Here is a 17398-nt window from a genome sequence, read left to right as displayed (position 1 = left end):
CCTGCTGCAGGGTGACCACGATGTGCAATAGCCTTTTGCTTAATGTTGAGAAAACTAAGGCTCTGTTTACTAAGAGGGAGCACTGCTGGCCTCCTTGTTAGAGAGGCAGGTGTACACTTTCCTACACTTCCCTAGAAGTGCTGATTTTTCCCTAAGATTATGTAGGAAGACAATTTCTCTCGAACATTCTGTGTCTGTTCAGGAACTCTGCAGTAGTAAATGGGGAAGTGGACTTTCTAGTTCCTTTTCTCAATCTGAGAGTTTGGAAGACCTGTGGCTGGAAATCCTGGCATTAAATTATCTGGAGGATATTATACCACCTAATGAAGTTTTTAAAGAAGGAAAGGATTATGATGTTGGTTTCGGCACTTATAAATTAAGGCACATTAAGTTCTTAGGGTGTTAGAAAAATAATCTATATCCAGCTATGTGCTGGAGCCAACTCTTAACTGGCTCATATAGGAACTTGCTTGTTAAATTTTCAGGAATTTTGCAAGCAGGTTCACTTTACATTAGTAGCTTGAAATTGGCTATGGTGGGAGTATTTATACCAGAGAAATTGGCAAATGCTACAAACCAGGGCTTTTTTTTTTTTTCCTCTTTTTTTTTTTCCCTCTTGGAGAGCCAGTTTACCAGCACACCATTATATATAGCCAATATTTCAGAGGCTGACAACTTGATGATGACAAATCAATCGGGCTAGCTCAAAATAACCAAGTTCCTTTTATGGTGTTTGTGTTTTGAAAGCCACAAATTCGGAGTGTAGGAAGAAAACATTTTTTAAGAGATTGTTTATACACAGAAGCAACAGGATCAAAAATCAAGATCTTTGTATTTGCTTCTTACAGCCCCCAGGTCGGGCTGCCGCATTCATGCAGCATGTTGTTAAAATATGTACTCGGAGAGGAGATAGCCACCTTCTGGAACTTGTGATAGCAGCTTTCCCCAGCTCCCACACTGATAACACAGCTCACAGGTCTCACGTGCGGCATCATATTTCAGTTACACTGAGCGTCTTTGTTTCTTCAGGGAAGGAAAAAGATTCACAGGATTAGGACGTGGAGGCTCCGACTGATTATAGTCCACAGGGTTGGAGCAAGTAGGGACTATTGGGAGTTGACCTAATGTTTCAAGCTTTCCATGAGAAACGGCTTAAAGGGAAATTGCATGAAGAGGCAGGGCCTTAAATATTAATGCCAAGGACATCTTCAGAGTTGTGCCACCCAGGGGCCTGAGATGGATGATCTGTGATGTTTCAGAGGCCAACATGTTATTGGACGATGCTTGTGTGAAGGGATAAATGCTAAGAGGTAGGTCCTGTATTGCTTGGTTTGCTTTAAGGTGCACACATAGATGAACACCTGCAGTGTGCTTCTAAAGAGACTTGAGACTGAATGTCCTCCATCTCATAAGACATGTGAGAAGCAAGAGCATCCTGAAGCCCCCTTCCCCACTGACCTCGTGGTAAGCATTTGGAAAATCTGGACAATTCGAAAAGATTGCATTGGACCTCGTTGTTTCACCTTTGCCAGCATCTTTGTGAAACAAGTTAATAGTGTCACTTATGAGAAATGAGAAAGGGGTTTTCTTCTCTCATCCTTGGACTAAGCGAATTATTTCCTTTTTGGAAGAGGGCTTTACTTCTAAGCTAGTGGCATTTCTGGGGCTTAGATTTTGAATGGAGCACTCTTAATATTTCCCAAAGGATAAGACACCATCTGTAGTTAAACAAGTTGGGATTCTGACGTCAGTAACATCCAGGCTTTATTATATCAGAAAATACGAACCTATGGATGACCTTGCTCTTTGATGCAAAGAAAACAAAGCAGTTTTTAGTAAAGAGCATATTTATACTATTTGATTAAAATTAAGTTCCTAAAGATCAAATAAGTCCTGATGTTAGGAAACATGATCCTAAAATGATAGATCTCAGGAGTCACTTGGGAGGTGCTACTGTCATGCTTGACGTCAGAGACGGTAAAGAGAATTAAGAAAGGAGATTTCATGAGGATCATAGATGGGGACTGAGTTTTGCATCTTGTGTTGAAGACTCGAGAAACAGCTCTTTGCCTCAGGAGAAAGAGAGTTTTGGCAAGCTGAAATTAAACAAACAAAGAGCTTAAGAGCCCTGTCAGACTACAGTAAAAGTCTCACATTTAAAATAGTCTATTCTGACATTCCTAATGACTGGCTGTGTCCCTATTAAGTGAAAATTCCTACCATTAGTATTTACACCCAGGCCATATGAAAGAGAATCTATTGAAAAGAAGAATTTGAATACACCAATCATAGCCAGTAAGCATTAAATATATCATTATTTAAATGAGAATTCAATTAAATGGGAATTTTTTTTATTTCTCCTTATAGTATGCTTCTTATAAACTACCTTTAAAATGATTTTCCAATATGAAAACGCATGCCCATTCTAGAAATTTTTATACACAGAGAAAAGTAGAAAAAAAATACAATTCTATTTATTTATTTATTTATTTATTTATTTATTTATTTATTTATTATGAGAGCGAGCAAGCGCGTGTGCAAGCAGGGCCCAGGGCAGAAGGAGAGGCAGAGAGGGAGACTCTCAAGCAGACTCCCCGCTGAGCATGAGGCCCAACCCAAGGCTCCATCTCACGACCCTTAGATCCTGACCTGAGCTGAAACCAAGACTCGGACCCTTAAGGGACTGAGCCACCCAGAAGCTCCTGTAGTTTTGTCACCAAAGGCAACCAGTGCCAACATTTTGCTAATTTCCTTTTAATATATTTCCTCCTATTGTTTCAGGTCGTGATCGTACACCTTCCTCCTCCCTATGTGTTACCGCTACCGCGATCAGTACTGTTACTGCCTTCTTCACCCACCACTTTCTGGGAGTGACATTATATTTGTCCTGGTCTTCACGTATAGTTCTGTTCACCTGCTCATACCGCCCCCCCCCCCCGTCTTATCAAGCAATAACTGACACGTGTCACTGTGTGAGCTTAAGGCGTACAGCATGGCGGTGCAATGTGCATTTATTGTGATACATGGACCACAGCAGGTTTTAGTTACCAACCATCCTCTCACATAGATTTAAAAAAGAAAGAAAAAAACTCCCCCTCCCGGCTCTCTGTGTGTCATGGAGACGTGTTAGCTACAGTCATCGTGTCCGTCATCCCAGCGCTTACTTACCTTCTAACTGCCAGTCTGTGCATTTGACAGCCTTCTTTCTTTCTTTTTTTAAAAAATATTTTATTTATTTATTCATTCATGAGAGACACACAGAGAGAGGCAAAGACACAGGCAGAGGGAGAAGCAGGGTCCCTCCCGGTGGGGAGCCTGACGCGGGACTCGATCCCAGAACCCCGGGGTCACCGCCTGGGCTGAAGGCACTCAACCCCTGAGCCCCCTGGGGATCCCGACAGCCTTCTTTCAACTCCTTCTCCAGTCCCCCACTTCTGGTAACCACACATCTTGTCTCTGTTCCATGAGGTCGGTGTGTGTTGTTTTAATATTAGATTCCACATCTAAATGAGATCGTACACTGTTTTTCTCTCTCTGACTTATTTCACTCCACATAATGCCTTCAGAGTTCATCCAGGTTGTCACCAATGGTAGGAATTCCTCTTTTATGGCGGAATTATATTCCATTGTGTGTGTGTGTGTGTTTGTGCGTGCGTGTGTGTACCACATGTTCTGTGTTCATTCATCCATCAGTGGACACTTAGGCTGTTTCCATGTCCCAGCTGTTACAGATAATGCTGCTGTGAACACGGGAGTGCAGATATCTTCTCAAGTTAGTGTTTTTGTTTCTTTTGGTTTTATTCCCAGAAGTGGAATTTCTGGATCAGATGGTAGATGTATTTTTAAGTTTTTGTGAAACCTCCCTACTGCCTTGCACTGTGGCTGCACCAGTTTACATTCCCACCAGGAATGGTGCACGAGGGTTCCCTCCTGTCCACATCCTCACTAACATTCGTCACCTCTTGGCCTTTTCGATGACGGCCATCTTAAGAGACATGAAGTGATAGCTCCTGGTTTTCTTTCATTCTACGTTTTCTTATTACCTAAATTTCTCTTTTGTCTCTGAATTCTCTTATAAAATATTACCTTATTCTAAAAACAATTCTACATTCGGCTTTTTCACTTAAAAATAGTCTAAGAATTTCCCCCATGCCATTAACATTCTTCATAAACAATTTTAATTGTATCGTAATACTCCATTTTAAGTGTATTTTTCATAATGGTAAATGTTCAATCGTTTTTATTTTTTACGTATGCCTTTTTGTTATTAAATACCAAAACCAGTTTAGACATGATGTGGGATGGCTCTAGTACAGTTGGACTGAGGTCTAGAAGGAAAGGCACCCAGAAATGGGGAGAACTAACGCGTTAGTCACTATTCATTACTCAGTCATTTCTCTGAGAACCACTCGTGAAGAAAATGGGGACAAGGACCAGCTCATAGTCAGATCTTCTTCAAATTAAGACTCTTTATATAAAATTCCAAATGCGCTGCCTTCTCTCCGTGTTGTTAAGGTTCTAACTTTCGTCTTATCTCCAACAGCCCTCTGATTGTGCTCCTCTTGGTTTCTCTTTAATTTTTGTTTCCGTAGGAAGTCATTTGGAACTTCTTATCCCCGAGAATCAAATTATCACCATCTTTAAATTCTGCAAAACTTTCTTGCTAACCACTGATCCCCAGTTACATAATTCGTAAATATCTTTCCCGCTGACTGCATGTTTAATCCAGGTCTAAATCATGTTGTGTTTAAAAACATCCTGTTCAATAGTTTTATCCGCCCGGTTACCTCACTTTAAGCTGCTTGGAGAAATAGACTTTCTCTGAAAATGTGTAAGGTATGGATAAAGAACTATTTCTACTAGTTGTTTCAAACAGCTGATTAGGAACCCAGTTCTTAACATGTTTTACCAAAATATTATTCTTGAACTCCCGCACCATAGCTCGCGTTATAGTAGCCACTTGGCATGGAGCAGAGAAGAAACTAAAAATGATCCCCACCCGCATGGAGCGTAAAGTCTAGTGGAAGAGGCATATAAAAAATAGGTAAACAAATCGTTTTTTACCATGCGTGTGTATTGTACGATACATCCTGACGTTCTTTTGTAATGTGTAAAGATAGTGATAACAGTGTTTATTCCGTAAAATTTTCTTGTATCTTTTTCACATCTATTCCTTTTTTTAAAAATTTTTAATTCTTTTTTACATATTTTTTTAATTGGAGTTCAGTGTGCCAACATATAGCATAACACCCAGTGCTCATCCCATCAAGAGCCCCTAAACTAAGCTGCAAACTTTGGTTTAAAGTGCTTGTCCAAAAAAAATAAAAATAAAAAAATAATAAAGTGCTTGTCCATTGGTTTTCTCACCATCTTTGTGATTGAAACACATTCTAAAACAAAATGGAACAGTGTGAGTGTGCTTGTTTCTGTTTGGTCACGTGTGCATTAAATTCTCACCCTTTGAAGGAGAATTTCTCAGTGTCTTTCGGACTGCCATGGGATTAGTTTGTTCTCGGGTCCTTCACAAAATGATTGGATTCCTAACAAGAAAATGCATTGTAATGTGCCAGAGCGCTGTACGGCTCTGCTAAACTTCACAGACTGTGCTAACACTTGTCAGATGTGCCAATAAATCTTCCCTCTCTTCCCCTAGGTCCAAGGATCTCATAAAGGAAGCTATCCTTGACAATGACTTCATGAAGAACCTGGAGCTGTCACAGATCCAGGAGATTGTGGATTGTATGTACCCGGTGGAGTACGGCAAAGACAGTTGCATCATCAAAGAAGGAGATGTGGGGTCACTGGTGTACGTCATGGAAGGTATGGTTTGTAACTCTAATCCTCTGACACTCAGATGCTGCCTTTCATCTTATCAGCCTGCACACAGATGGTGATGTATTATATGGTACAGTTCCACTTCTCTGTCTTTTGTTCTTGAGAAGCAGTTTGAATAGAGGTGGAACACGCTTTAGACACAGTGGCTGAGTAGTCATATGAAGCGTTCGTGTTTAGAATACGAATCTGAGAATCTAGTATTCTTTTAGACATGGAGAAAGGATGAGAGGGTGAAAGAGAGAAATGCTGTTGATTACAGCGGATGCGTCTGCATGCCATCAGGTCATTGAGCAAGCTCGCGAAGCTTCCAGAGAAGCTCAAGACTTGCGGAAAGTATTTTTGGCCAGATAATCCAAGTGTCGGCTCTACCTTTAATTTTTAGTGTATGACTAGGTCTCTTGCTCTCATGCTTCTATAAAAAGAACGTTTTCGGTGATTTATATGTGCATGAAAGAAGAAATCAGACTGGTCGGATGACCTGTTAGCTATCTAATTAGTAAGAGTAATGGACTGTTTCCTAAATCTTGTGCAAATTAAGATAGAAATGGCTTTGGAAAACAACTGAGGCAGGCACCACCCAAACAGATCGTACACCTAGGAAGATTTTCATATCGTATATCTCTAACTTGTAATTTCTAATACCATGTCTTCCTTCTGGGAGAAAACAGAAGCCTGAAGTGATGACCGGATCAGCCTAGGACAAAGTGAGTTCAGAAGTGCCTGTAAGATCAGAGAGTTGCCGTATAGACGTTACAGTCAGTTTATAGTTGGTGATCAACATCTTACCCTAAGCATTCATGACAGTGTCCCAGAACTGTCAAGTTGATAGGTCATTAAGAGGGGTGTATTTGGGCAAATGACTTAACTTCTCTGGGTTTTACCTAATTTGTCCTGTTGATTGCCACTACTTCCTGGTAGTGGTTCTCAACTGCTGAGGATTCTATCCCTCCACAGGACATTTGACAATACCTGGTGACATTTTTGGCTGTCACGGGTGGAGTGGGGAAGGTGAGGAGAGCTACTGCTATCTCGTGGGTAAAGACCAGGAAGGCTGCTTTGCCAGGCTGTTGCCCACAACAAAGAGTCATCTGGCCCAAATTGTCCTTAGTGCCGATGTTGCAAAATCCTGCTTTCTCCTGTCTTTGTAAGATTGTTCTGAAGTTAATATGAAATAATTGGAGATCAGGTTTAATGTAAAGTATAAAACATTGTAAAGTAACAGTATGTGTTACTGTTTCTATCAAATACTTGGCAGGACGTAAGAAATGTGCTTCCTGCATATGTCATTCACCTTTTAATTTTTCTTTGTGATCATTTTTGACACATATGAGGCGGTCAACTAAGTCATAATTTCGATCATTTTTTTTCTCCATAAGTTTTCAGCGTTTGGGTCAGTGTCATGAAGTTTTTCTCCAAAAGGAAATAAATGTTCAGCGAGGCTCTCTTCTGAATAAAAGCAAGACACAATAGACAAAAACACAAACAGTATTCACTTGGCAGACAATTGCAGGGGAAGAAGATGAAATTATAGGGCAAGAGTATATGTGGGTAGTAAGCAGAAAGGATGAGAAAAATGCAGGGAATATACAGAGACCAAGTATAAACTATAAATACAGAGAGAAATGTCAGGAAGTGTTCATTTAAAAACCAAGTTTCAAGCATTTCTTAGTTTTTAGTTTTTCAATGGTTTTGTCATTGATTTTTCAGATAATTTATTGTCAGGCACGTTTTTAAGAACATCCCTATTTTATAAAGGAAAGTCCACCTTACTTCCACTATTTGCAGATGCTAATTATTGAAAACCCACTCAAGAAATGGATGTTTCCAGAACCTGTTTGTTGTTTTCCTTTATCTTGAGTATCTCTTACGAAAATAGATATCCATGCAACCCTGAAATTTTTTTCTAAGAAACAAAAAAATTTTCTTAATCCATACTACCTTAGCTTCTAAGACTAACTGCTAGTTTACTAGCTATGTCGGAAGAAGCTTGGAAATCCTAGTGTGTATTTACTGAGTGCTTAGAACAAGGTCCAACACACTGAGCATGCTTTTTATAATAAATGCTTGCCGTGTATAAAATGTTATTTACCTTCAAAACAATCCCATGAGGTAAGGGGTAATATTTATTATTCTTCTTTATAGATGAGGAGACAGAGGCCTGATGAGTTTAAGTAATTTGCCTGGATCTCCCAACTAGTTTATAGTAGAATTAGAATTGAACCCAAGTCAGGGTTCTCCCAAGAAATGGAGCCAATAGATAGATGGATAGATAAATGGATAGATAGAGAGATAGACGATTGATAGATATTGATGGATAGATACTTATTTTAAGGAATTGGCTCATGTGATTGTGGCACTGGCAAATCCAATAATCTACATGGTGAGGTCGGCAGGCTAGAGATCCAGGGAAGAGTTGATGTTGCCGTTCAAATCTGAAGGTCGACTGTTGGCAGAAATCCTCTTTTTCTGGGGAGGTCTGCCTTTTTTTTTTTTTTTTTTCCGATTGAGGCCTTCAAACAATTGCACGAGGCCCACCAACATTCTGTAATCCACAGCTCAAAGTCTCCTGAATTAGATGTTCATTTCTACAGAATTCCTTCACGCAAGTATCTAGGATAATGTTGGACCAATAATATCTGGATATAGTGGCCTAGGAAGTTGACACATAAAATTAACCATCCCAGGTCCACTTCTTATCAACTGGGGCACCTGTGCGCATCTCCTTAAACCGTGCTTAATTTCCAAGTAAAGGTGGCAGCAAGTTCGTAGCTCCACTTAACATGATGTGACGATTCTGAGTAGGACTGAAAACCCAGTAACACTTTCCCCTAAAGAGGGTACAGAGTCCTGGGGTACTATTTACTCTTTCCCTTAATATTCTGTAATTGAGATGCTATGTTGTAAAGCTAATACTTAAACACTGTGATGTAAAGTCTCTATATCTCGTGTTACATGAATAAGGGGGAATGAGAGAAGAAAACAAAGCGTTTTGTGCACATACATGCCCTTACACGCACACGCCTACAACAAACATATTTATGACAAAGTAAAGAAGAAATACCCATGACAGGCTTCCCGACGTTAAGGTAAACATACTAATTCCACCCCCCCCCCCCCAATGCTTCAAGCCAATTCTGATGAATTTTATTTATCTGGCTTTTCCTGCTGTATGGACTAAACAGCAAGTCCTCTTAATTATCTTTTGTAAAACAGGATTTTAAACAGTGTATCAATATTCGGAGTCACAGATTTTGCAGTAATGCTGTTGATTGCCTTCAGCTAAACTCACAAACGTGATATAATCTTATAAACTGATGCCGATCTGTCCCCAAGCTGTGATTCTAACCAGTTCAGTGTAACTTTGGCCGATCTTGTGCTAATACTCTTGTGTCAAAATAATTTCAAATTAAAAACAAAAGGTCATTTAAATTTTTATAAGTTTTAATTGAAGAAATGTTTCATTGTTTAATTAGCTTTTTATCAATGTTTTTAATCTTCTCAAAGTTTAGATAGCAATGTTCTTGATAGAGATGGATTCTTTTTCATCTGTGAGCATTAATATTTATAAAGAACATTCCATAGCAACAACGGATGAGTAGGTTATGGAGGATCATTCACAAACTTGCTTATTATACAGACATTCAGGAAAATACCCAGGGAACTTATGTGGAAAATCAGTCCGGTTTTCTCTGTCTCTCTTTACTCAAATGAAGTTTCTTCATATAATGCTGTTTAACATGTGCCTCAAGTAGCTTTTATTTTAGCTGGGCAGTGTCCCAAGTATGATTGCACACCTAAATGCCAGAATTTTCTCATCGTTTTAGCAAAAGAGAATAGTCATATGGTAAGACTTCACTAATTAGGATGACTGGGGAAAAAAATCATCTGGGGATAGTGTAAATATATTATCATATATTTTCAAGCAAAATGAGTTGTGTGACTTTCAGATACTTAAAATTGCTGGCTAGTAGAAGTTTCAATGTTAAGTTTGAGTCAGAATTGTTTGGTATTAGTTTTTTAAAGCAGTAGCGTAGGTAGGTTACGTTGCTAAGGCTCTGTTTATATTTTAATTATGTTTTCAAATATATAAATGACTCTTACAAAATACTTGAATACAGTGTATTTTCTTAAATGGACACTAGCCTTAATCATGATGTAATATTTATTACTATCCTTATACTCTTACTCTCCTTTTGGTTATCATAGAGACATTTTAGTCTGTTGTGTTCCAAAATAATACATATTCTGATTCAGTGACTTTCAATGGTAATGTGAATAAAGCATCTTCTCCGTGAATCTAATTGAATATTTTTATATTGAAAAATGTCGAATTTGTATCCATCAAAGTGGTGGGTTTGTACCTTTTCTGTGATGTTTCATTGTGGAAGCAAATAGATTACATTTTATTTCCTAAAAAAATAAAAAATAAAAAAAAAGGAATGTCATCTATTTAGCATTCTATGAGCATTGGGTATTTTAAGTTAAACTTTTCAATGAAATTATCCTTTTTTTATGAGGTGCTTGTTAACGATAATAGCTTTTATTATGTACTTATAAATGCCGGGTAGTGTTTAATCCTTTCATAAGTATTACATTTCAATCTTCATAGCAACCTTGAGGAGTAGATATTCTGTTTTCTGCATGTTAATAGATGGAGATCTTGATGGATAGACAAGGTGGGTAACTTGGCCAGGATCATCCCACTGGGACGTTGAGGTGTGAACCTGGGCTATGTGCTCCAGAGTTCCTACACATAAATGGGGCAATGTTAACTTTCAAAGTGCAGATTAGAAGTCCTTGTGGTACATAATTATTAGGTATTATGATCCCAGTTTTAGGAGCCCATTAAAGATGTGCAGCATTCAACCATAGGCTAAAAAAATGATCTGATTATTTTCAAGGAAAATAGAGAACTTGAATGACCATAGTGCAAAGAGAGAATAATTCAGATGTTTCTTTTTTTTTTTTAAAGGATTTTATTTATTTATTCATGAGAGAGAGAGAGAGAGGCAGAGACACAGGAAGAAGGAGGAGAAGCAGGCCCCATGCAGAGAGCCTGATGTGGGACTCGATCCTGGGACTCCTGGGATCATGCCCTGAGCCAAAGGCGGATGCTCAACCACTGAGCCACCCAGGTGTCCCCAGGTGTTTCTATAAATACCTCTTACGTCTCTCTGCATCCTTCGAACACTGAAGAGCTTATTGACCTCTCCATCCATCTTCAGTGGTTCACTCCTCTCCTGTTACCCATAACTCCTTCCTCATTGAAAAAGCAATCATGATTTGGCTTAATCTTGGCCCTCTCTCTGTCCTTATGGTTGGGACTCAACTCTGCTGTACACCTGGAGGGACTTATGTTTTCTGTCTGTAGTGAATAGCATTGATTTTGGTTTTGGCACAGCCCACCCCCCATTTTTTTTAAGAAGCTCATCATGCACAACTCTTTGAATATGGCCTTTGTACACGGATGCTAAGTGATACTTGACTATACCCATGAACACTCAGGGACTCACTTGACTATTGTTACTGCACAGAGATTGTACCTTTTCCTTCTGAAGACAAAGTTGTCGGGTTGTCTGCTTGGCAGCTTCCTTCCCCACTCTGTGCGTCGATCCCAGGTCTGCCCGGTAGACTGATGTCCAACACTGTTCATTCATCAGTGTGGACGGGAATCATCTTGCTGGCCACTGTTGGGAAGTAAACTTGCTTGACTTGGTACTTTCAGCTCTGCTCCCCTCTCCCCATGAAACATTTTTACTGACTTTATATAATTAAATGATGTATGAAAGCTGACATTCAGAGAGGGATTTTATAAAAAATTGAACATTACTGATGAGCCTTGCCGTGTCATTTGGCATTCAAAACACTACCTGCACTCGTGAGTGTGAGGGAATTGAATGCATTTTCATATGAATGAGCTCTCTTGGTAATTTTAATATGAGAAACAGACCATTTTATTCTCCAAAATCTAGGTGTTGCCTTTTGGCCTTATGAGTTTTTCATGTTAATCTGAAAGCTATCTTTAGAACAGTGAAATACCGATGCGCTTAAAGTTGTTTTGCAGCTCTTTCATTGGGCCAAGCTCATAATATTAATGTGGAAGAACAAACCTATGACTGCTTATCTAAAAACGAAACAGACATCTGTTTAGAAGAAGTGGTCATAAACCAAGTGGATCTGGAAGTATTAGATGCAAATATTAAACTGTATCTCAGTATGGAGTCAATGGTGAAGACAAGGGTCTGAGATATTTCGATGCCATGGGGATATCACATTGATTTTGGGGTGCCAAGCTTCAAAAAAGCCTTTGATAGACTTGACCCAGTTCAGGAAGTATACTTATATATATCCCACCCATGCATAGATGGAAATTTTAGGAAGAAAGCATACTTTTTAGATACTGAAATTGCTGTCGCTTGAAAAGGGAATTATTCCTCGTGAATCTACATGACCTAAGGAGAAATGCAAGCTATAGGGAAGACTTTGGAATCAACATGCTGCTGAATAATATGCTCCAGGAGTGAAATGAGCAGCCTGATGTGATGGCAAGAACCCCATCTCAGGAGTCATTCCAGCAGTGACTGCAGAGCATCTGCTTGGAGAGAGTTTGTGGGGGTGAAGGAGGGATTCCCTGTGGCTGACTCATATGCCGTGCATCTCCTATCCTTTCCCTAAACTCCGACATTCCCTGTCTGTGGGGCTGTGAGTGCGTCTCCTACAAGCTCGCCTATGAGAACCCAGCCCTCCAAAGGCTTCCTCTCAAGAACTCCCCTGTACGTGCAGTGTTAAATGCTTTTGTACCATGTTATGTAACTCGAATCATCTTGCACGTATTTTCCTGTTGCTTAATTTTTTGGTTCAATTTTATGTTGCGCTGCATAACCCAATTTATTTATCCCTTCTGCTAATGATTATATTTAGACTGTTTCCAGTTTTTTTTTTTTTTTGCTCTAAATTGCTAATGAGCCTGAGCAGCTTTTCCTATGTTCAAGGGCCCTCTGTGTTTCTTCAGTGAAGTGTCTGTTGTAGTTTTTTCCCCATTTTTTTCTGTTGGTTGGTTGACTTTACATAGTTTAATCCCTGTCAGTTAGGTGCCTGGCAAATATCTTTCTCAATCCGTAGCTTTAATTTTTACTCATCTGTGACTCTTTTGATGAACAGAAGTTACTAATTCTAGTGTAGGCAAATACATCAGTCTTCTTCTTGATGTATGTTTGCATCTTGGTAAGAAATTCCAGAGGGCAGTATTCTTCATGCCCATGCTTATGTGTATGTGTGTGTCCGTGAAGGCAGGTGCTTGACTTAGGTGCATGAGGAATTATCTATCAAGGGTTATATCCACATTTGTGATCTAAATGAGAGTTGTCCTTTTTAAAACAGGAACCCGGAAAGGCAATATATTTTCGTTTCTATGTTCCTTTTTCCCTAATATATTTTAAGAATTCTTTATAAATGGTCCTTAGAGGATAGTCTATATATTTTTGAATACCCTTGGAGAGAACAGTGTCTTTTTTTCTGTGAGGGTGCATTGAATATTTGGAAATAATCACGAGTCATTTAGTGATAGATTTGATGAGTAGGGATAGATGATTAAGCCAAGCCATACCTTTTTCCTTTGGTGCTAATATAGATAAAGATGTGTGTGTGTCATCATAAAGTAATGGCATTTGTTGTACAAGTCAAGAAAAATTAGCAAGATGTTTTCAGGATATCATTTTTGGAAAAATAGACATACTTTGAAGGATAACGTTCTTACTACTCATTAGGCTGCTTACTTCTTTGGGTGATTTTGTAAAAATAGCTTAATCACATTGTGGTTCTACCAATGTAGCTTGCTCCATTTTTATTTCCAAATTTTTTAATGGTAGAATTGAATTTATTACATAGAGGAGGGCAATAGTGTGGCTTTTCTTACTTTTGAAGACTCTCAAAAGATAAAATCCTCGAAAATTAACATACTGCTTTTTTTTTTTTTTTCTTTTTGAGACAGAAAAAGTAGGAGAGCCATCAGGGTTTTTTTTTTGTTGTTGTTGTTGTTGTTGTTTTGTTTGTGTTTTTTTTTTTTTTCCAAAAAATCAATCTAAAATTGGTAAAGGAGTTCATGTTAAAATAGCTACAGGTATCTTTCTTACTATTACTTCATACCAGTTTTGGGTTTTATTTCTATGCTCATTCATTTTGCTAAACTTTCCACCCCTCCATTCTGCGACTTTGAGAGAATGCCAAATTTGAAAGTTTAAAGATGCATTTTCAGTGAACGTTCAAAATGAGTACAGCGTCGCTGAAAAAAAATGAAAAGAAAATCTGGATTAGTACCGTTTTGGCAACTGTGTGATCACACATTGATTTCCTGCTAATGAAGTAAAACCGACTTTGGGCATCAGGACACGGGACGGGTGACCGGTTTGCATGCTAAATGTTACACAGGCTTCTGAAATTGTCGTGGGTTCAATTTCAGAGCACAGAGATGTATTTCTTCAGACTTTTAACAAGATTTCAAATGATTTTTGGTGGGGGGGTGGTGGACAGGCTAATGCTTTTAGTATCCATTCCTCTAATGAGAAGCCCCCGAATGGTTAGCAGTTGTGTTGGCAGGTTCCGGAAGGGCTGGGCAGAGAGGAGCTGCTTCCCAGCACCCAGAAGCTGCGTGGTGTGGCTGCCATGGCGACAGCCCACCCCACCCCCGGGACAAAGGCCTTGCAACTGGTCTCTGAATCCTCCTTGGAATTCTTCCCTGACTCCACACTGGGGAAAGGCAGCCTGTAATAGCACATACCTTATCTGGGTTTAACTGCTGTAGCTTTGGAAGGTTGACGTCTGAGTCTGATCTTTATAGTTAGGCCCATCTGTAAACTCCTTTCTGATGAAAATGAAAACATTTTTGTGCTTTAACTTCTTTTTTTTTTAAATTAATTTTTATTGGTGTTCAATTTACCAACATACAGAAAAACACCCAGTGCTCATCCCGTCAAGTGTCCACCTCAGTGCCCGTCACCCATTCACCCCCAACCCCCACCCTCCTCCCCTTCCACCACCCCTAGTTCGTTTCCCCGAGTTAGGAGTCTTTATGTTCTGTCTCCCTTTCTGATATTTCCCAACATTTCTTTTCCCTTCCTTTAACTTCTTAAGGTGCTCATGGAGATATAAAATTACGATGGGTGATTTAAGAGGCTATTAAAATTAATTCCCCCAGATTCACGCTTTATGCGTATTCAAAATACCAAGAAATTATTGGTGACTGTATTTATATTAATGATTTATTTAGTACCATTTCTTCTTCCTGCCTTGTTTGCCCAACTTTACCAAAGCTGATTGTCTTCTGGGTCCGATGAAACCGCTTGATAGTGATTCATAGAAATAAATGGAAGTAGGTGATTTTAAAACAAGAGACAATATTTACTTTCTGTTGACTGTGTGCTGCTGTCTTGTGTAACTTAACAAGAGCACTGAAGTGACTTTGATGCTTTTCATTCTCAAAGCCAATTAAGTGACTGTTCTTTTATCAATAGCAAAGCTATACTGGAAAAATCATCTGGTGAAGGTGGCTCAGTGTTAGGAAAGGTAGTTTTCCATTTCACTAATATGCAATGGTGTATTTACAGAGTAAAGCTAACACTTTTCACACAATTATAATTAACGCCAACGTGTTTAAAATTTTCCTTCAAAAATCGTTCAGACTTCTTTAAAATGTCACTGATTTCCCACTGGCAAAAAAGAAGGGAGTGAGCATTCGTTTCCATTAGAGTTTAATTAATAGCCTATTGTGATAACTTTTACCGAAAGCCATTTACATACTCATCCAACTTCTTTTTTTTCATGTATATGACTAGAAAAATATAATTCAATGCTACATTTTATATTTGACTTGTGTTTACAGAGCATCATTTTACATTACTCTCTTATTATATTGTATCACATATTGTTTTAGAATATTTAAGACCTTCAGCAATATTCTTAACATAGATTTATGCTGTCCCCAGTGTTCCACTCAATGATAGGAGCACATGCCCTTAAATTAAAGTCATTTTTTAAAGATTTGTAATAATTTGCTCCAACATTTCCAGTGCAGACATTTTTATTGACTCAGCCTGTTGGAAATATTCATGCACATAGATTTATACTTTGTGCGCATATGTATGTATATGAATTTACATGAAATTAGTTCCTTCCAGAGTTCACATTATATTTTAGGAGATGATGGGGGTGGTTGATATAATATATGGGATGCTATCCATGGTTAAATTCAAATTTATAAGAAAAGTAGAGGATTAACAACAATAGTCCTAGGTATTGATGATAAGGCTCTCAAGTGAATTAAAAATTAGTCTGCAAAGGAAAAATACTTAGTTTAGGTGTTTTTTAGAACAATTTTCATGCCAGCTTCTTAAAAGACAATTAAGGTATCTTCTATGGAAAGTCTTGACATTATATTTAATCCTATGAATTTAAGTGTTTATTTCTTACAGTCTAGAGGTCAGATCCACATGAAATAGGAAGAATGTTTCAGCAGATTTTTCTTTGTGTTGAGAATTAGATTGCATATATACATAGCAGGCCTTGCTAAACTACCATGCTTTCCTCCCCCTCCATATGGTGTGTTTCTACAAAAGTAGAAGAGGTGTTAAGAGATAAAGCAGACTGTGGATTTGACTGAGCGTCGTCCATGAATACATGAAATTCTTTGTGAATCCCTCGACAATTGCGAACAGCAAGGAAAGTATTTAATGAAGTTCTTTTGGCGGTACGGTTTCTTTATTATGATTCACTTACCAGTTAAGTTTTGATTATTTATTCATCTCTGCTATTAATTCGTACAAATGCTTTCTCAGATCTGACTGTGTGTCAGTAGCCACTGAGGATATAATAGTGAACAAGATAGACACAGTCCCATATCGTCCAGACCCTCAGCCTGATGACATAGTAGGGAAAAAGCACAAGAAATATTCACAGAAATAAGCCCAATAGTTCTGGAGCTATGAGTAAATCAAGACCACAGGGTGATGTAAGAGAGAATCACAAGGTAGGTGTGGCAGTGATCGGGATATGGGGCAGGGAGGGCTTTCCTTAGCAGGTATCATTTGAGCTGAGACCCGAGTGACGGGAAGGAGCCACACACACGAAAGTGTGGATGGAGGTTCCAGATGGGGACAGCTGCAAGTAGAAAGGTGCTAAGGTGGGGAAGGATTGGCCTGGTCAAGAGAACGAAGGCCATGACATGACTTGACATTGGCAAGGTCACTTGTAGGATGCTGGGGGTGGTTTAATTTTATTTCAAGAGATTTAGGGAGCATTGGAGTTTAGGTTGAGATGGGACATGATGTGATTTAAGTTTTAGGAGTAGAAAAATAGATGCCACGGATGATCGAGGGTGGAAAACATGTCCTGTGGAGTGGGGATAGGGTACACAGGGATTCCAGTTGGGAGGTTGTACATAGCAGTGATCTAAGCGGGATGTAATGCTGGCTCGGGCTGGGATGACAGCATGGGAAGGGTGGCACGGCGGGCGTATTTTGGCAGCTCGTAGACGTGCTACGGGGGTGAACGAAAGAGAAATTGGGAAGGA

At 39.0% G+C, this 17398-nt stretch overlaps 1 protein-coding gene across 2 annotated transcripts in view; it reads left to right on the top strand.

Moving 5' to 3' along the window:
• Window positions 1-17398, top strand: part of PRKG1 (protein kinase cGMP-dependent 1) — a 1174671-nt gene that overhangs the window by 150417 nt on the left and 1006856 nt on the right. For both annotated transcript variants that reach the window (XM_026014785.2, XM_026014784.2), the window contains exon 2: window positions 5654-5820. In XM_026014785.2, coding sequence (XP_025870570.1) covers window positions 5654-5820 — 167 coding nt within the window. The remainder of the gene's footprint in view (window positions 1-5653; window positions 5821-17398) is intronic.

This window comes from Vulpes vulpes, chromosome 10 (genome assembly GCF_048418805.1).
Source record: "Vulpes vulpes isolate BD-2025 chromosome 10, VulVul3, whole genome shotgun sequence".
Lineage (NCBI taxonomy): Eukaryota > Metazoa > Chordata > Mammalia > Carnivora > Canidae > Vulpes > Vulpes vulpes.
This window is presented reverse-complemented; position numbering and strand designations above follow the sequence as displayed.